At 33.9% G+C, this 21,943-nt stretch overlaps 1 protein-coding gene across 2 annotated transcripts in view; it reads left to right on the top strand.

The window, feature by feature from the left end:
- LOC129953854 (nucleosome-remodeling factor subunit NURF301) overlaps positions 1 to 19,042 on the top strand; it is a 35,085-nt gene extending 16,043 nt beyond the window's left edge. Inside the window, exons 7-15 of one of the 2 annotated variants that reach the window (XM_056067360.1) lie at positions 132 to 1,554; positions 1,673 to 1,818; positions 11,694 to 11,916; positions 12,119 to 12,555; positions 17,136 to 17,302; positions 17,376 to 17,507; positions 17,585 to 17,948; positions 18,033 to 18,117; positions 18,184 to 19,042. In XM_056067360.1, the coding sequence (XP_055923335.1) occupies positions 132 to 1,554; positions 1,673 to 1,818; positions 11,694 to 11,916; positions 12,119 to 12,555; positions 17,136 to 17,302; positions 17,376 to 17,507; positions 17,585 to 17,948; positions 18,033 to 18,117; positions 18,184 to 18,398 (3,192 nt within the window). In that variant the 3' untranslated portion in view covers positions 18,399 to 19,042. Of the gene's footprint in view, positions 1 to 131; positions 1,555 to 1,672; positions 1,819 to 5,250; positions 5,290 to 11,693; positions 11,917 to 12,118; positions 12,556 to 17,135; positions 17,303 to 17,375; positions 17,508 to 17,584; positions 17,949 to 18,032; positions 18,118 to 18,183 lie in introns of those variants that run through there. The other variant, XM_056067361.1, reaches the window with a different exon arrangement.
- Positions 19,043 to 21,943: the final 2,901 nt, after the last annotated feature.

Genomic DNA, 21,943 nt, shown 5'->3' with positions numbered 1-21,943 from the left:
AAGCGGAAAATTTTACAAAACCCCAAACAAGTGTGACATTTTTTTTTACTACGTTCCCATTTCGTGATAGAACTTAAAGTTAATTATTATGTAATTCCCTAATGTTTTTGTTTCTTTCCGTTTTTTAAAAGGTAACAAATACTATTGCATCTACATCACAGGCCGTTAAAAATGGTTCTCAGGTTCCTGTTTCACAAACTGTGCACAAAGTTTTAACAACTGGCGGACAAATTGTGCAAACCAATAAAAAGCCCACAAACCTGCAGCAATTGATTGTGCAACCAGGTCAAAAACTCTTGGTTGGTCAAAATGCCCAGGGACAGAAGGTTTTAATATCTTCGCCCACTCAACATAATATACAACCTGCTCCTACACAAAACATCCAAACTGTTGCACAAGCCGCTCCCCATCAAGTGGTAATAAATTCGCCGCCTGCGCAAAAAGTCATTCAGCAAATTGTCAATACAAGTAATGTTCAGCAACAGATTATGGTTGGTGGCCAAAGAATTATACTTAGTCCGGGACAAACTATTGTTACCCAGAGATCAGTTCCTCAGTCCTCGCCGGTGCAGGTTTTACAGCAGCAAATAATACAACCAGCACAGCCCCAACAACAGCAGCAGCAGCAACAAATTCAACAACAGCAAATGGTTATCCATGCACAATCTCCGCAAGTTGAAACAAGAACCCAAGTTGTGCCTAAGTTGAAGGTGCAGAACCAAACTATAAGTCAACAAATTCAACAGCAACAACAACAGCAGCAGCAACAACAACAACTACAACAGCAACAGCAGCAGCAACAACAACAACAATTACAGCAGCAGCAACAACAGCTACAACAGCAGCAACAGCAACAACAATTACAACAACAACAGCAGCAACAACAACAACAACAACAACAGCAGCAGCAACAACAACAACAGAGTGTTGAATGCAATCAACAGCCAACACAACAGCAACTCGTGGTACAAAATTCAGCCTTGGCCCAGCAACTAGCCCAGGGTAAACTTCAAGTTGCAAATGTAAATGGCCAGCAAGTCATAATAAAGCCTTTGGGAAATAATCAAGCACAAATTGTCGCACATATCAAAACTCAAAGCGACGGAAATGCCCACATTGTGACAAGTACGAATTTCAATGAAAATCCAAAAGAAACAGCACCACAACAACAACAGCAGCAGCAGCAGCAACAACAGCAGACAAATACAATTAAATCCAACACCACTGTTGTTCAGCAAATTAAATCTCCTACAACAATGAGCGATCACATAACCAAAGATAATAAAATGGCAACAAGTGATCAAGGGCATAATAATATGTATTCGCCGCAAGAAGAACCACAACAACAACAACAGCAGCAACCCACTTCAACAACAATCGAGCAGAGCCTTCTGCAAGGACAACCGCCCGGAACTGTAATTAAATGTGTCACGGCCCAAGTTATACAAACCGAACATGGACCTAGAATAGTTTTGCAGGGATTAGTTGGAAATGATTTTACGCAACAACAACTTGCCTTGGTTCAACAGCAAGTTAAACAACAGTTATTAAAAGGTAAGTTTTTGCGTAAAGTATTTTTGCTCATATATGTACATAATAAAAGAAGAATTCACATTAAAATTATTACTAGAAAAATGTACACATATGTATCAATGAATAAATTAATTTACAGCTCAAGAATCCAGTGGTAAACAGGGTGTATTAGGGCCAACGAAAATCTATTTAGCTGTTCAACCATCCAGTAGTGTAATTCAACAAAATTCACATTCCCAGCCCTCGCCATTAGTATCTGTGCAACAAAACCAACAAGTCCAGCATGTAAGTATTAATTGATCAAAAACAACCATATTAACATTTTTAAGCTTAAAAAGTTTTAAACATTTTAGTAAATATATTTTTTTTTTCTGTATGTACAAAGAAAATTTAGGTTTAAACAAAAAAAAATAATCGTATATGTTTTTTTTTCCTATTATTTTATGTGCCCTTCTCGCTCAAAAGAAAATGTCTGAAATATGAATTGAGGTATCATTTTTAGCTCTTAAGAAAAACTTGAAAAGAGTCGACGATTATGCTGAATTCTTATCCATATCCAACAGTGTTGATTTGATTGTGTCTTTTTATTCCATTAATGATCAAATATTAAAATAATGTGTGTCCTGTTTATGTTCTTTTTTGTCCTTGAGTCTCTTGTGAAAATTAACTATCCCTTAAAAAAATGAAAGAAGATAATTCTAGCTTTTATTCATATTCAACAAAACTACATATTTCACTTTAATTCGATCATTAACTTACTCATTACTAAAAACTAAACTTCATTTCTTGTCAGTAACCCATTTTTTCCATTAACAAACTTTATTTTTACAATTTCAAGATTTACTAATTTTTCTTTATAATGTAAGAAACTTTGATGAACAATTTTAATAACATATTAACATTTGAGAAATTAAACTTAATAATTAATTTAATATAATGAATATAATATATTACCAGAAAACGCAACTTACTCGACTTGTTATTGTTCCGTCAAGGTGTAGGGCTTTAAGAAGGAAGACTTTATTTTTACAATTCAGTTGTGATAAACCATATCTTGTTTCGTTTTATCTTTTTGTTTGCTATTGATGTTCTTCCTACAAATGTTTCCATTTTAGTGAATCTCTCTTAAAAAATAACACAATTGATGTTTCTTGCAACTTGTTTCCCAATACGCAATAACGGCCATGGTCAGAATTTTTGAGCTTTCAACTGTGAAATTTCAAATTCTTTCATTTCTCGTCAATTTAAAAATAACGAGATGCAGAAGAAGTTTACAAAAGTTTAAGCAAAATGGTTTCACGTTTCCATGGTATACACAAGATTCGCAGTGCAGAAACTGATGTAGAATTGTTTTCCTAGTCTTGTGTTCTTACCTGAAGCGTATGGGCAAAATTAGACAAAAACATAAATATATGTTTGCATAAAATTCAAACTATTAAAATGTAATCAACCGGTATACATAGGTTTAAATGTTTTAATGTGTTTAATTAAGACAAAATCAATCTTTTAATCAAAGCTGTTTTTCAAACATTCTGGCCATGATTTCAGCACGAATGCTTGCCTCAATGATTTTGACTACATAAGTGTGTAAAGCAGAATGAGTGATACAAAACCCCTTCCTCCTTGATCCTGGGCTCAGCAGGGTAATAAACTATAAACTAGGGCACTTTCAAAATTGTGTTGTGGTGTTCTTTTCTCGACAAACCTGTTTGACCCAAGAATGTATTTCCGCAAGTAGAAGTCGGATTAAGTTGAAAGTAGAGCGATCGGTCAATGCTTTTTTACAACTTCGTTCCTTAAATAAACTTGCAACCAGTTAACTTCCAGATTTAAATCGACAGTGAGCCGATAATGATATCAAGTCAAAAGCCAGACAAAACAGTTATCCTCATTCAATTGTACTTTTTAATGCCGGCAGAGATAGTAGAATGAGCCGTTAGCCATTGAAATTTGCTTCCAAAAAACAGATTATGTATCGAACCATTCGCGCGAATATGGGCGCTATTCTTTGAGTTAATTGCACTTTATACAAAAGCAGATGCAAATCATCTTTAAAAATGGTTCCATTTTGAATTAAAACTCCCTCAACGTTTTCATTTAAGTGTGTTGAATGTTTTTGAGATGACGTTAAAAAAAGAAGATATCCTTTCTTCTCCACTTCATAAAAAAAGAATACTGGAAACTTATAATAAAGAATAAAATAAAATGCCTTTTACAAAACATTTAAGCCCGTGGTAGCTTAACTTTCTTTGACCTTTTTTTGATGTCGTTTACTGTCTTCAGCACTGGTTCAATAGGGAAGGGATTTTTGCGGTCAGCAGTAAATAATGACATGCAAAGCGCTATCATTCAAATTTCGAAGTTGTCTGCGCAATCTTTTTAAATAATCCCATAAAAAGTAGTTGCATCTGGAGGTCTATGTGATCGGTCATTTGACGACACACGTCTATACAATTTGAGGTGTGGCAAGGCTCATCATCTTTTGGAAAATTTTAACCTCTAGATGTTTTTCACACATTAATAGACAGACAAAATGAAGAATATAGGTACAATGATGGTTTTAGGGAAAAATCCAGCCAAAATTTTAGCTCATTCAAAAGTTTTTTTCTTTGTAAATTTGATGTAGTTCATTTATTTCTAAAGTGCGCAAATGTGTTAAACGGTGGATTTAAAATGCAGGTTCTGTAACTTACCATTAGCATTTTTCTTTGAGGCAATGCCAATCTAAAATAAAACGAAACAACTTGGAAAATTGGATAGGCAGTATGTTGAATCCTTCGACCTATCGTTTTCTTTAGCCCCAATCTTTTAGATATTTTGGTCAGACTCAACACACTTACGGTGTTTATTTTTGTTCAGTTGTAGTTTTTTTTCCTCTCCCCATAAAGTTAAAGTGGTGAATAGTGCAAAAGCCGGATTCCTCAACATTCCTCGGCGTTTTCTTGAGCGATTTTTCAATTTGAGACTACAAACTACCTTAAGTATTTTTAAAACCCCAATAGAAATTCACTTCTATGAGATTTTAGTTATACGTAGGTTAAAATAAAAATAAAAACAATTATAATATTGTATACGTATTTAAAATATATATAATTTATAATTGAATAAGTGCTTCTGGCCAAATTCTTATTTTTTTTTCATTTTTGTTTTTATTATTTTAATTCTTAAATAAAAATTAAAAAGAAAAGAAGTTAAAAACTTTATTAATTGTATATTAGTTTGATGATTATTTGCAATTGGCCTTTGTGTTGACAAAAAGCGCTCAAAAATTAACTAACTCTTTGCCTGTTGCAAATATATATACCCACAATTTGAACTTACAAACCGACCGAAAAATTAAAATAAGACATTTTAGCCAAAGGAAACCTTTTTGAATGTTGTTTTGTGAAGAGATTCCATTTACAGAGATTTCAATGAGAGCAGTATACGTAAATTTGTTGTTGATAACTAAAAAAAATTATTCAATGAATCTCACATAATTAATTTTATTTTAAACAAACCAATAAAAAAAATAAAATATAAATTATAAAAATACATTACTGTAACACAAAGGCTTTTCCATCCTAATCATCATCTAATTATCAAAAAGTAAAAAAAAAAGAAAATTTATTTGAACTTTTAACTTTGTTGAATAATTTTTTTAGCTATTATTTTTTTTTCTATAAACTGCTTGAGAAATTTTAATAAATCTTATCTCTTCATAAAATTTCTTCAAAGGTTTCCTGGAATAATTTCAACCACTGATATTATACAAAGGTACGTTGTGTTTAAGAACATCATTTAATATTAGTTTCATATTTATTACTTTGTTTTCTTTTTTTAATCCATTATTATTTTTTCGGGGTGTAAAAACTAATTTTAAGTAAAAAAAACAAAACAAAATAAAATATGGTCCGTTTATTTTATAATAACTATAGATTTAAAAAAAAAAATAATTAATTCAAGATATAAAGTTTTAAATTGTGGGAATATTTTTTAAGAGGGGACAAATAAATGATTTAATTGTTTTTATTTCGGACAACCACATTTCCTTTGAGATTTTTGTAAAAATAAAACAAATAAAATAATATAAAATAAAAAATAAAACTAGAAAGTACTGAACTAAAAAAACAAAAACAATTGATTTTTTATTTAAATGGCATTCGATATTTTGCTGATGTTTTTCTTTTTGCGTTATTAATTTAATGAAAAGGTGAAGTGAAAACGCCTGGGTGAAACCTTTCTTCATTTTTTTTTAAACTAAACCAATAAATGAACCTATAAATAAAACAATATTAAATTGTTTTTAAATAGATCTAATGCCCTAAAACCGGTAAACCACTTTGAAAATGTAAACTTAAAGAATATTGACAAATGCTATAAAATAGAGTTTCTGATGAGTTCGAGACATATTATTAAAGTGATGTTTTGAGTAATTCCATCCTACTGATTTTATTTGCTTCATCGGACAAAACTTTTGCGTCAAGAAATGAGAGTTAGCACTTTCTTAAAAAAATTAAAATTTTATTCAGAAACAATAATCGTCATTTATTATTAAAGCTTTTTATTCAGAGTTCATATAAATTAAATAATCTTAACCTTACGTTTAATTGTATCAAGTCGACAAAACAATTGGAACTTTAAATTAAAATATTATTTTTTAAACTTGTAAAATAATCAATGTTTAGTAGCAAATCCTTTGTTTTATTTGACAACTGCCTTGCAACTTCTTGTCCTGGGTTCTACTAAATTTTGAATGATAATTAATGAAATTTTGTATCAAGACGTTTGTACACTTTTGAAAAAATCGTATAAATTTCTATTAATTTCCTAAGATTCTCAATTGAGTTAAAGTCTGGTGACTGTGGTGGCTAATCATAAAGTTTTAACTAGTATCGAAGTGTGCTTTGCGTGGTTGTCCTGCTGGTAGGCCCAACGAAATGGCATTTCCTGTTCTTCATATTGCAACATAACGTCCTCTAAAATATATGTTGGCACATTTTATTTATGCGATGCAATGGGCCTAAACCAGCAGCAGAAAGCAAACCCACACAATTACATTAACATCGTGACCACTGGTCCACGTAGCCTTCTTACGTAATAATATATATTACATCACTTCCCATTGTATTAAATTTTAAATCATCACTGAAAAGGATTCGGATCCATTTCTGCTTGTCCTAATAATAATAATAATGTATGACGATTGTTTCTGAATAAAATTTTAATTTTTTCAAGAATATGCTTAGGTACTTTCGTTTCTAAATAGTTATAAATGCTTTGTCCGATACTGTGTTTGTGTTTATTCGTTAGAAACATCGTAAATACAAAAAAGTCTTTCCTTTTTATTTAAAATAGACTTAAAATCAAACTTAAATATTTCCTTGTGTGTTTTTTCAGACGTGTGATTTTGAAAAAGAAATAAAACGCATATAATTTAATGTTTCCATTATGGTTAAAAAATGATTTCGGCCAAGTGCCACCACGGTCCAATTTTCGGCTAATTTTTGTAGCAATAACGCCTGATATATTCTTTTCCATGGTGTTAATCGTCAGCGAGATAAGCGACTTCCTGTCCAGCGGTATTATATCACACAACGCATCGCTCACAAAAATATTACATGATATGCAAACGTTGGCTTTTCAATTTGAATTGGCTATACTTAAACGAGCATAACTCAAGTGACACCTGTCAAAAAGAGCAATTTCGAAAAAAGTATTGCCTTATTGAAAACCACACGTCTGGAAAAACACCTGGGGTGACATTCCGTAATTTTTAAAAGGATTATCGTCAAAACGATTATCATCAACGTTATCGGTCTATAATTTGCTTCAAATAACTTTATCAATATCGTCTCGGCAATCGTTTTCAGTACAAGATTGTTCACTACTCTAATACAGTAACTGAAAGCCAAAATGAAAGATAATGCTTGTTCGATAACATGAAAATGTAACCAAGTTTCCCAAACTTGTTATTTTTTCTATTGGAAATTGTGAATATTTGCAAAAAATTTCTTGTCATCAAACATACCAACTATTTTGTGTCTTTACTTTTTGCAGCTGTCGACAAATATAAGAACATAGGTCAATAACACATAATAAGTTGCAAGTTTATATAAAATTTATGGATGAGCATCCTTTCTTGGCCAATGGGTATAAATCCAATTCCATCCATGGACAAAAATAACTATTTTTAATGTACGATTTTTCTTAATATTCGTTCTATTTACCTTCTCGTGTTGAATATTTTTGATAAGCCAATTGCTTTATTTCAGGCTTTCCCTAGAAAGACTCCATTTTATCCAAAAGGGATATAACTTCGCTTTCAATTTTTTTGTTTCCGAAATTACAGTCCCTGGCCATATTATTAGACGCACTTCAGATTTTATGTTAAATCTTAATTTCCAGGTATTTTAATCAGGTTTTCGAATATTGTAATGCACTCAAATTATTTAGTCTTTAGCTACTTCCCTCCTCATCAGCTCCCACACGTTTTCAATTGGATTCATATCAGGGCCCAACAGAGGGATGTTTTCTTCCCTCAAATAAGTTTGTATGGACCGGGCTGTGTGGCATGTAGCTCTATCTTGCATAAAAATGTAACCATACATCCATTCTTGTACTCTAAAAATATTGCGTATAATCTAATAATTATACAAATTCTACAGTTAGTCTAATAATATGGCCAGGGACCGTATTTGAGATAATTTGCTTTGTGCAAAACTCTTCGCCACCCAAAGTCCCAATAGTTACTGCAGATCATAATATTGGAGGTTTATGTATGTATGTATATACAGGACGATAACCGTCTAGTGTGTTTATTGTTTCCATTATCATTAAAAAGGCTTCTTGTAAAACTCAAAAACGTTAAACAAATGTAAAATTGTTGACATTATTTTAAAAAAATAAGTGAGAAAGATTACTAATGCACATATTATGAATAATATATACAAAAAATGCTTGCATATTGGTTGAAAGAGATTAAGGATCTGATGCATTTCTTAATTTTTTTTGTAGCCGTATTAATTGTCCTTTTTTTAGTTTTCATTTTCAATTTGTAACAAATTGAAATTAAAGCAATTTACTTCAATTTGCTTAGTTAACATTTGGAAATTAATGACAGACGATACCTATTAAGCTATCACAAAAACGCTATCGTTTTGAAAATATCACTTTGATGATTTTCTTCTTACTATTGTCAAAACGCAATCGACTGGCGATAATCGTCTTACGAAGTGAAACCCCTGGTTTAACTTTCATTGTTTGCTTTGAAATAATGTTTATGTATAAAAATCGCGTCCCAATTGATAGTAGACGTTAGCTGTTATGGTGCTCTATTCGAAAACTCCTTGTATATTAATTGAAATAGCATATTGTCAAAGGGTATTATAAAGTTGTATGAAATTCTTAAAGTTTAGTTCATTATACAGTTTGTGGCAAAAAGCCTTCAAAAATTTGATTGTATCGAGAATATACATCGAAGTTATTATTCCTCGTTAAAAAAAAATCCAAGTTTATTTTCCGGCACCAGTGACTTTTGAAACAAAAAGTGAAGCATTGTTTACGTTCCAATGTTAGAGCGGAACATTTTCTTCGCTTTAACAATCAGTAAAACAAAATATGTAGAATAAGGCATACAAACGGATTCGTCCTTGACGAAGCACTACAGTATCACTATGGAAAGCTATTAAAGAAAATGTACTTTTTCATATTCAGCCCTATCATGAATTCCATCGTAATCCCGAAAAACTGTATCATGAAATCCGTTCGTAGTGGAAAATCTCATACAATTTTGCATTACGAACGGATTTCATGATACAGTTTTTCGGGAATCGTAAAAATTTTCGATTACAATTTCATTCATGATAGGGCTGATTATTTTCAATCATCGTATTGTACACATTAAGGAGATACATGCAGCATTTTATGATCGGACTTTTAAGGGGGTCATCCCATGTGACGGCCTGTATTTCAAGGAATTTTTAGGATTTTTTTTTACGACCAGTAAATAGATACAACTTTATTAAGTTTATTTTCATTTATTAACATAGTTCGACAGTATAAATATAAAATTTGAATTAAAAATATTGTAAAGAACATGAGTTAACACCGGTGTGAACAACTTCACCTCGAAACAATGGGCTCGCGCTTCCTCAACGATTCCGGCTGATTGGCTTATCTAAAACAAAAAAAGTAAACGGCGTTTTTATCTGTGAGCCTAAATGCATGGAATGAACTACCATCAAATAAATATACCAAATTTTGCGTTTTTTGTTTTTTGCCATAAAAAAAGAAATTTTTTTGGAATTTTTGCTTGTCGATAGTTCCTTCCATGCGTTTACATGTGATGAATCCAACCCATCAAGTTTCCAGTCATTCGGTCAATCCGTTTTTGAGATAAGATGGAGGTATGTTTGAAAAACACAGTTTTGAGAAAAACTCGTTTAAAGTTTCAAGTCCTAACTATGAAAATTTCAACTTACTTTTCAATGGGCGATGCCTCGTCTATAGAGTATTCCTTCCTCATCTTCTTGAAACTCTTTTAAAGTAGATTGTTCAGCTCTTGAATCAATTCTGGCTTGTTTAACGGCCTCACTTACTCGCTCAGAACGTGATATTCGCTTTTCATCACGTTTCTCAACATAAGTATTGGCTTAGCGGCCTATAGGGCATCCCATAACCAATATAAATTTGAAATTACCTTCAAAACCTTCATTTAAGATGATTACTGATAAATAGCTCGTAATTTCATACATGTATGCCGATGTATGTAAGATACTTTACCCCATATTTTTCCATGGATTTCGAATTTTGAAAAATCCCTTTACTACCGAATTCTAGACATATTAAACTAGCAATTTATGAAACAAAAATGACCCCCTTAAGTCATCGCATTGATTTTTGTATGAAAAAGTGGGAATAAGTCTATATAAATATATCCAAATCAATATGTATTAATGTAAACTTAGATATGATAATAACTGGGATAGGGAATAGGTGTAAAATTTAAAAAAAAAGTATTTTTAACGGCTTAGCATCTTACTAGTTAGCAATTCTTTAAATTTTTTTAAAAATTAACAAGCTATTAAATTATTTAAGACCATTGATAACTAGTAAAATACTAAAAGTCAGAGACGACATTTTATTAATTTTTACTAAAGTAACCTGACAAAATTGTTAAAAGGATTAAAACCATGTTCTGAGATTTGTAACTTAAATATTTTGTCCCAATAGAAACTATTTCCGCCTTGTGTCACACTACTTTCAAATAACACAACTCGGGCTATTTAACAATAATTTAAATATAATATAAGTGAATAATATATGACATCTTTTAAAACTATAAATGGCACCTTAATTACGGTCATAATAATTTTCTTCTAAATCGCATCTGGCCCTATGCATATTATTTGTATAGAATAACGCTTGTTTAATACCAATGATAAAATAAGTTAAATGTACAATAAATTCTCATCCTTTTCATTTTATCATTTAAAATATTAACAATAACTTTTGGACAAGTAACATTACATTTTCGCAAAAAAAAATCGATAACGAAATAAAATGTATTCGAAACTGTGCTCTTAAAAAATGAAATGTTTGCATTAAATTGACACGTTTTTAGGTTATGATTGTGAACGCTGTATAAAAATATTTGCAAAGTTCGTTCTAAGCATTGTACAAAAATTATATCTTTTAATTTAAGTTTCACAGATTATTAAATAACATTAAGATCATACAATAAAAACATACATAACATTCTCGTGAACAGCGTGAAAAGTTAAAACAAAACTTTAAGGTGAGTAAAATGTGTATCTTAGATAAAGAGTAACCTTAATTAATAGAAAATGTAGAAAAGCTTCTTTGAAATAATTTTATATTAACTGATTTTGTAATAAAAATAAGAACAATATGTCCACAAGTATCAATGTATTTATGCATAATTGTTTGTGTTGAAAACCTAATTCCTCTTACTAAAGTTCAAACTTGTGTATCTAACCATAGTTATAATAAAATATTTCTGATTTTGGTATTATCGGCATCTTATGATGAGAAAAGTTGTTTAGGTAAACATAAAATTATGATAATTATTTTTTTTTTGTATTTTTAATTAAAATTTTTGAAACAAAAAGTAACTCATCAAAAAAAAAACTCAATACGTTTGTAATTTTTGTTTTTAGGACCGTATTGATTCCATTGAAAGGAATTCAAGTGAAGGCTTGGTTCAAATTAAAAAGCAGAGTAATGAAATCAAACCCGAAATATATCCAAATCAAATCGAGTCAAAACAAAACAAACATAATACTCCAGGAAAAATACAAAAAGATGTTGCGAAAATTGTGTCAACCTTAAACCTGGATAATAATCAATCTTTTGTTATAACTCCCGATTATATACAACAAAGTGAGTTTTCATATTTCGAAAACGTTTCTTTATTTTTAAAATGTGATTCTTACTTTAAATTTAACTTTGACACTCGCAAAATCAATTATTATCATGCATTTTTGCAACATACAATTATCAATTTTGTTTCTTTTTTTTTTGGTTATTTGACACGTCCATTTTAATAATAAATATATTTTTGTTTGTATATTTATCATTTAAGCAATAAAAAATGCTCTCAAACAAGAAAATCTCAATCCAGAAATAGAAGAAAAACTAATAAACTTGCAACGATACCAGGAACGCCAAATGAAATCAGATCAACCGTCAAATAACACAACCACAGCAACAACGACAACAACAAATGCATCAACCCCTGCAAATATTATTTCAAATGTAAATATTTTTACTCCAACGACGACGACGACGCCGACGCAACAAGTGGTCCATGCACCTAGTAGTAGAAAAAGAAACAGTAGCAAAATAAAGGACGACGATGAAACAACACCATCAAAATCGAAGAATTTATGTTTGTCTTTTGGTGCATTTGCTGCCGGAAAATCTGAAAATGGCAATAATAATACATCTTTAGTTGGTGCTTCGAATGAAAACAAAGCCAAACATGACAATGAGAAAAAGAGAACTGCTGCACAGCTTAATGTAAGTTTAACTTTTTATGAATTTTTGTATTTAAATGTATGTATATCGGATCGCAGACATTTCTATCAATTTGTTAGCTAACTTACTTAAGATGATGCTAACAGAATAGGCAAGTATTAACGTCGACACCAACTTGATTTGGGTTAAATTCGACGGCGGAAAACCCACCACTCTGAACGAGCTGGTTCGCAAGGTTTCCATATTATTACAACTTATTCATAATGATAGGAGAAAGCCGGTTCTTATTTTTGAATAAATAAAGTTGTTATATACTTCCATCTCGCTACCTACTTCGTTGGCCATGCACTACCAGACCCATTGGTAGAGGGTTTTTTGTATCTATATACTGATTTGCTACTTTCATTACTTGGCATGCTCCCGAAGGGACATTCCAATGCGTGTCGTAAGAAGACTCTGGGCCTACTTCCTTGTCAACTTACCGGGTGAAACACATCCCGTGATATCGAAATATAGTATTTGAGAAGTGTCTTTAAATTGTGCATTAATTAAGCGACGAAAACTCTAAAGAAGAGATATCGATGAAGTATCTGGGCCTAACTGCACCCATATACACCCTTTTAATCTTTATTCTACATTTTCGATATAATCTTTTTAATATTATCACTTTAACATTGCCAGTTAGCAATTACATTCATTTGTTGCGAAAGGATTTTAATTAACTGGATTGCTATGTACAATGTACGAGAGTCCTTGTGACCATCAAAGCTCAGGAGTTACCTCAAATATACTTAACAAACTAACTACATAAACCATCAGCTTTATTCAGATACAATTATCTGTCGTATGGAGACAATAACCAGGTTCTTAGATACAGCAGTCCATTAACGTATCAATCTGGGGTCACCACGTGGAGGTATTGTAAAGGCCATCCCAACTTCCATAGGGGATCAAGTTTTCCAACTTTTGAAAATCAACTCGATTTCCAGTCCCAGATGGCGGCGCTAAAGTACGGGCCGGTTCTTGACCTCAATCAACATTCGTCTCCAGTCAGCTAAGTCTCTAGTTGGATTCATTCGAAGACTTACATGACCCAACCATCTAATTCATTGGACTTTAACTCCTTTCACAAGATCACTGTCGCTATACAGCTCGTACAATATTCGTGGTTATATCTTCTTGTCAAGCCTCCATCTGTACAGACGGGACCAAAAAAAACCTAAGACGTTCTCTTCCAACCTTAACAAGGTCACAAATTTCTTTACTATTGAGTATAACATGCGCTGGATTATCAAGTTATTAAAAACCTGTTGTGTCATTCTTCAGTCAATTGTATAGTAAACATCTTAAAGAACCTGAACATGATTTGTTCGATTACTTAATGTACCTCCATCACCTTAATCGAAATAAAGGATGATATACAAGTTAAGCCTACTAAAAGATGATTTCTCGACTGGTCCGGATAATTTTTTGATAAAAAACTAGAAACCAAGTTATTTGTCTTTAACTTAACGCTCTTGATCTTCCACACTATTTTATTTCATGACTCAGATCATACCTAGAAACCGCCAATACAGAATTGTCTTTAGGTTTTCAATTCCTGATCTTAACTTTAGCTTTGATTGATGTTTTTTCTCTTAACCATCAATGACGTTATTTATGTCATAAATGATTAATCTATATTCTATCTACGGTGATGACATACAAATAATAAAGGTCAAACCTATTCTATCTTACTCAAAAATAATTATTTCATTTAAGGTGTCTCAAACATTTCTTAGAACTCAATGTTGCCTAGCTATTAAATCTTACCTTTTGAATTCATAGTCTCCTCTCCAAGACGTTGCCTTTTAATCGTGCCCTAGATTATTTTCGAAACGCAGTTAAGTTTTCGAGTTCATTTTGATTATTTTATTAACAAGGCCAACTCATCCTGTGTAAACTAGAGCCTGACCCAAAAAATCTTCCATCTAGCTTGGTCCTTAGCTAGGTGACTCCAGTTGCGCACTCCAAGTTCGGTGAGGTAACTTTCCACTGGTGCACACCAACTGTTCCGCTACCTTCCTCTGCTGCGATTTTCTCAGGGCGTGGATTCGAAGAATTTCCGGGCGGGAGCATTGGTTTCAATGCGCCCAGTCATCTCAGGCGTTAGAGGTTTATCTTTCTGGCTAAGTTTACGTCGCTGTACAGTCCTTACAGGACCTCTCAGGTTGTTGACAATCTATTTAAGATGTTCACATATAACGGCGGAGAAGATTTTGTATGCGAGGTTACGGAGACTGACTTAAGACTTAATCATAGGTATAGCAATCTTTACTTCATCAAAGTCGGCGAAGGGATTTTTGGCTTTCGTTGTCAAAATTGAACGATTCATATTTTTGGTTGCTAAAAACTTACTGTTCTTACCATCATAAATCTTACTTTTTAGGAATTGAAGCTATACAATACATTTTTCGATTGAAAATTTAGAATGAAACAACAACAACTTGTGTGTGCTACCACCAAGTTCATAGGCTGGAGTTATAGCTATTTCACGGGGACCAACCCGATCATCAGACTCCTTTTAGTGGTGCTTAATCGCTTTTTATGTTGAATTTAATTTTTGAAGAACTTTTGCCTGAACTGGGCTTGAACAAGCGATCTAGCGTGTGAGGAGCTAGTGCACTACGCCACCGCACCCACATGAAAGTTGTAAGCCAATTACAGGTTTTTTCGTTCTATCGAACTATACTGAACCGATTAGCATTTTTCTAAGCACACACAAGTAATTGTTGTTGTTTTATTCACGTTCCTCTTATTATCTCCTCTCTTTTTCATAAGCCAACGATTTCGATTGGATTCGTATGAGGAGGGAGATGAGGCGAAAGAGTTGACACGGGTCAAGATTTTTTAATTTTTACAATTCTAAGGAAGTTTTTGTATGAAATTTTATACTCGCAGTTTAAGGCAGCTGCTTGAAAATTTAGAATGAAACAACAACAACTTGTGTGTGCTACCACCAAATTTTTCTTTGATTTGCACTTACGCAATTAAGTTGCTGATATTCATTCTCCGCCAAAGCTTTCAACAGTCACTAATGACCATAGACTCGTTCTTCTTTTACGAAAGATTTCTATTTATACTTACTTACCCTCTCTTAGGCGTTCGGGCCAAGTTAATGTACACTGAGTTACAAAAAAAGTGGCGCACCTTGAAATTTTGCAACATTTTGAAGTAACTTAAACAAATTAATGTTTTTCTGGTAAAGTTTTGTTTATTATCATAAAAGTAAGTCATTCATGTAAAAAAAAAACGAAAAAATAGTAAGAACTTAGAAATAAACCATAAATTAAGGAAAATACGTAAACACTTCATAACTTCACATTTTCAATAGTGCGTATTGCCTCTACGAACATCTAATAAAGCTTTTATTCGCCTGGGCATCCCTTGGATAAGGTTTGTTACGATTGTATCATTCAAATGTTCCTATTCCTCCACTAGGGCAGATCTCAGCCCATTGAGTGTTTCTGGAAAAGCGGGTCGCCTCCTTATCATTTTTCCCAGTAGATCCCAAACGTTTTCGATGGGATTCATATCTGGGCTCGTCGCAGGCCAAGCCATTACATCGATTTCCACTTCTTGTAAGTAGTCGGTAACGCACCTAGCAACCTGTGGTCTAGCATTATCCTGCATTAGCAAGAAATTGTCTCCAATAAATGGTGCGAAGGAACCACAGATTCTTCCAGAATGTTGTTGATGTAGTAACTGGAGTTTACCAATCCTTCCACGATGCACAGCTCGGTTTTTCCGTTGATGGAAATTTCCACCCACACTATGATAGAACCTTCCTGGACTCATCAGTGAAAAGAATGCTACTCCAGTCGGCCTCGGACCAATCTCGGTGAAGTTGAGCAAATTTCAACCGACGTCGCTTGTGCTGTAACGTGAGTCTTGGTTCACGAGCAGGTCTTCTTGCTCTTAGGCCACTCTCCACTAATCGCCTCCTCACAGTTTGAGCACTCACACCTCTACTCTAACGGATCGAAGTCTGTGAGAGAGCTCAACCGCTATTTGGTGACGATCTCGAATGGTTTGAAGCACCAAATATCGATCATCCTTTGCATATTTTGCTCTGGGGGACCTGAGCCTTTCCACCGGTTGCAGGAGTTGGTTTCCCTGTACCTTTGAATGGCTCTTCTTACCGTCGTCTCCGGTTTTCCGATCATAACCACCAAAGCCAGCGCCCTGGACACTTCTTCTGCCGTTATTTGCATTTTTTCACAAAAATGACTCAAAAACGGTTAATAAACCCATAAATTACAAGATTTACGGAATCACGGAAACTAAAATTTATAACTCGCGTCTATTATAAAAAAGGATAAAGTTGCGGCTTTCCTTAATATAATGCACTTAATGCATTAATGTGATGAGGGAAATTGAAAAACAATATGCAAACATACACACAAATATACAGTTAAACAAAAAAAATAATCTCTTCAAAAACATAGCGGTATATTATCAAAATAATAACAACACATCAAAAAGTATCACTGCGCCACTTTTTTTGTAACTCAGTGTATAAATAAAAAACGTATTAAATAAAAAACTTATTATATAAATAAACTATGTTATTTTATTTTCAGCGATTGAATCGACATAAAGAATTATTGAAAAAAGATATATTAAAGAAGAGGGCAATTCTAGAGAGAGTATTACACATTGAAATTCAGAAAGAAATTGCAGCTGCGATGCCAGACCTTCAAGAATATGAACATAGAAGCTTTAATAATGTCAAATCCGAATCAGATGAGTATGTCATTTTTATTTTTCAAAACGTTTTCATCTCTATTGAAATTGAAATTGATTTTGTTTTTATTTTATAGACAATCGCCTCGCAACACCCATCAAGAAATTCAAACATCAACCAAACCGAAGAAAGGCTCAAAATTCCCCGGGTTGTCGAAAAAACGTGAAAAGTTGTATTGTATATGCAAAACTCCTTATGATGATACTAAGTAAGTATCAATCACACTCAACGCCATCTATTTTGATTGTTTTGTTCTAAAATATATATATTTTTTTTAATTACTAGATTTTACGTTGGTTGTGATTTATGTAGCAATTGGTTTCATGGTGAATGCGTTGATATTACCGAAGAGGCTTCGAAAAAGTTGTCTGAATTTATTTGTGAAGAGTGTCGTCGTGCTAGAGATACTCAAGAATTATATTGTTCATGTAAACAGCCGTACGACGAATCGCAGTTTTATATATGCTGCGATAAATGCCAGGACTGGTTCCATGGCCGTTGTGTTGGAATTGTCCAAAGCGAAGCTGAATTTATCGATGAGTATATATGCCCCGATTGTCAACGTAACAATGACATCAATATGGCAAACATGAAAAGCCTTACCAGTAATGAATTTGAGGAATTAAAAAAACTTATGAAACAAATGCAGGTATGAATTTACGAAACACTTAATTGTTAGTCTTTAAAGCATCTCTTAATTTTGAAAATGTTTGGTTTTCTATTTTTGTTATAGAATCACAAAAATGCGTGGCCTTTTATGGAACCGGTTGATCCGGAAGAAGCACCGGACTATTATAAAGTTATAAAAGAGCCAATGGGTAATATTTTCATATAACTATCTCCCTTTGAAGTCGTTTTGTTTATACAAATTATTTTATTTGCAGATTTAAAAAAGATTGAAAAGAAAATAAATGCTCAGATATACACAAAATTGTCCGAGTTTATTGGAGATATGACAAAAATATTTGATAACTGCCGCTATTATAATCCTAAAGAATCTGCATTTTATAAATGTGCGGAAAGCGTTGAAGGATATTTTGTTCAAAAAATAAAAAACTTTCGAGAAACCGTGGCAAGTGCTTCATGCAATGTGAAATAATTTTAATATTATTATTATTATAATATATTTGTATTTATAAACTTATATATATATAGTATATAAAGAAAAATAATCGATGATAAATTCGTTAACGTGTAAATTTTGCTAATCATTTTTAAGTATTTTTAATTATATAAGTGAAATGTGTAGTAAAGAAAAAAAATAAGTTTTAAGCTTAGTATATTTTTATGAATATACGTTTAGACAGAGAAAAAAAGAAAACAAAAATAAAAAACAGAATTATTATTAAAAATAAACGTACAAAAATAAGAAATTTAACTTTAATAATAAACGTTTGTAAATATTTGAAATAATAAAAAGTAATATTTAAAACAAAATTATGATATAAAAAGCATAATTATATAAAATAATGTTTGTTTTTTACTAATGATCTTGAATTTATTGAAATTTGATAAATACATTATAAATTTATGGTTTTTAAATAATTTATAATAATTAAAACAAAAATAAAACAAAACATTTAGTGTTTCGGTTTTCACGGTTGTACACTGTACAGAGATATTAATTGTTTATCATTAATAACGCAATTTAGAAGTATAAAAAAATGTAAAAAATTTAACAAAATATTATAACAATAAATTAAATACATAAAAGGTATGCTTATTATCCTTAAAAAAATTAAACGTTTTATTTTAATTCTTATTATAATAGTTATGGCAAAGCAGTCACCTTGTAAAAGTACGAAGGTTTAGGTTTCAGAGATAGTTGCATGGTGGGAATTTTAAGGAGTTCTAAGAACTGTCCTTCTAATCCATTGTGTAATGTGGATCGTGTGCAGGCAAAAATATTTAACTGTGTTCTAATGGTACCTTCCTCAAACCATTTTGATTAAAACAGTAACCAAGGCCATGTCATGTTACTTACTTACTTAAGGTGGCGCTACAGTCCTGTGTGAACTAGGGCCTCACCCAACAAACGTCTCCATCTAGCTCGGTCTCTAGCTAGATGTCTCCAGTTTCGCGCTTCAAGTTGGGTGAGGTCACTTTCCACTTGTGCGCGCCACCTGATCAGCAGTCTTTCTCTACTGCGCTGTCCTGTGGGTTTGGAATCGAAGACTTTCCGGGCCGGAGCATTGGTTTCCATGCGCTCTACGTGACCCAGCCATCTTAGTCGTTGGACTTTTACCCTTCTGGCTAAGTCTACGTCGCTGTACAGCCCGTACGGCTCGTCGTTCCATCTTCTCCTCCACTCGCCTTCGATGCATACGGGACCGTAGATCACACGAAGAACTTTTCTCTCGAAGCGACCCAAGGTGCTTTTATTCGCTTTTGTCACGGTCCATGCTTCTGCACCGTATAGCAGGACGGGGATGATAAGGGTCTTATATAGCAACACTTTGGTCCCTCGAGAGAGGACTTTACCACTCAATTGCTTTCTTAGTCCAAAGAACCAGCGGTTAGCAAGAGTTATTCTGCGTTTGATCTCAGCGCTGGTGTTGTTTTCTGCGTTTACAGCGGAGCCTAGGTAGACGAAGTCCTTGACTACCTCAAAGTTACGTCTGTCGATGGTGACGTTTTGACAAAGACGTCGGTGTTGTATGTCCTTTCTTGACGACAGCATTTACTTTGTCTTGCCCTCATTAACCGTTAAACCCATTTTTGCCGCCTCGGCCTCAATACTCACAAATGCCCCATATACATCACGCTGAGTTCTTCCGATTATGTCAATGTCTTCAGCATATGCTAGTAATTAGACAGACTTTTGAAAGTGCCTCTAGTGTTGACGTTTGAGCTCTGCACTATTCTTTCAAGCACGATTTTAAAAAAAATCATATGACAGCGTAGCACCTTGTCTAAAACCTTTTTTGACATCGAAAGGTTCTGTTAAGTTGTTTCCAACCTTTATGGAGCAGCGTGAATTCTCCATGGTCATCCTGCACAAACGGACGAGTTTGGCAGGGATGTCAAAACTAGACATGGCTTTATACAGCTCGTCCCTGTATATGCGGCCTTGAAATCGATGAAAAGATGGTGGGTGTCGATTTGGTGTTCTTGGGTTTTTTCCAGGATCTGTCGTAATGTGAATATTTGATCAACTGGTCTAAAACCACATTGATAAGGACCTATCAGGTTGTTGACGATGGGCTTTAGACGTTCACATATTACGGCAGAGAAGATTTTGTAGGCGATGTTAAGTAGACTGATTCCTCTATAGTTGGTGCTATTTACAGGGTCTCCTTTTTCAGGATCGGGCAAACAATACTGAGGTTCCATTCATCGGGCATGCTTTCTTCCGACCATATCTTACAGATAAGTTGGTGCATGCTCCTAACCGGCTTATCCCCAGCTGCTTTAAAGAGCTCGGCATTCAAGCCATCTGCTCCAGCGGCTTTATTAGACTTCAACATAGATATGGCAATCTTTACTTCGTCTAAGTCGGGAGGACGGGATTGTTGGCTTTCGTCGTCTATGTTGAATGGATCATCCTACCTGACAGCGGAATTCAGTTCGTCGTCGCCGTTATACAGTCTGCAGAAGTGGTCCTTCCATATCCTCAGCATTGACTGCGGTTCCACTATGATGTTTCCACTTTCGTCTTTGCAGCCTTCGGTTCTAGGTTTATGTAACTACTAACAATGAATTTCGTTTCACCTATTCATAAAACCTTCGAACTTCATTCCTGCTTTTAAACCTCTCAACATCTTCGACCGCACGCTTCTCTTTTTCCTTTTGAGAAGTCGGCGTTCCTCTCGCCTCTTATGCTCTCTCCTTTTATGCAGCGCCGCTTTGCGTGCCTATTGTTTGGCTGCATTTGCCTGCCGACATTCCTCATCAAACCAGGGGTTCCTTGTTGGTGGCTGTTTGAAACCCAGCACACCAGAGGCGGCTTCTCTGATTGCATCTTGGCAATGTTGCCACTGGTTTTCGATACATTGTGTTGGCGGCAAAGAACTTCGAGAGATGTTACTTGTAACTCGGTCGGAAAAGGATTTGGCGATCTCTGGCGATTGTAGCCGTTCGACGTTGTATCTTCTCCCAGCACCTCCCTGTTTTGCCTTGGGTCTGGAAATCCGAAGTGCTACCTTTGCTACAACGAGGTAGTGGTCCGAGTCGATGTAAGCTCCTCGGAGAGTTCGTACATCCATGATGCTGGAAGTGTGTCTGGAGTCGATCGCAATGTGGTCAATCTGGTTGACGGTAGATTGATCTGGAGAAGTCCAAGTTCCTTTGTGGATGTTGAGGTGTGGAAAACGCGTACTGGCTACCATGACGTTTCGCCCCGCATCAAAATCTATGAGCCTGAATCCGTTGTCGGAAGTGTTGTCGTGCAGGCTGTTCTTCCCGATTATTCCACCAAAGATTTCTTCCCTTCCTAGCTTGGCATTAAAATCGCCCAGGACTATTTTAATATCGTAGGTAGGACACTGCTTATATGTTTAGTCTAGGTGCTCGAAGAACATATCTTTGGTGTTGTCGTCTTTCTCTTCTGTGGGGGCGTGCGCGCATATCGGGCTAATGTTGCCGAATTTAGCATTGATGCGTATGTCATGTTACATGGACCGAATTTTCGCTAGGTGCTCGTTG

Source organism: Eupeodes corollae, chromosome 1 (genome assembly GCF_945859685.1).
Source record: "Eupeodes corollae chromosome 1, idEupCoro1.1, whole genome shotgun sequence".
Classification (NCBI taxonomy): Eukaryota; Metazoa; Arthropoda; class Insecta; order Diptera; family Syrphidae; genus Eupeodes; species Eupeodes corollae.
This window is presented reverse-complemented; position numbering and strand designations above follow the sequence as displayed.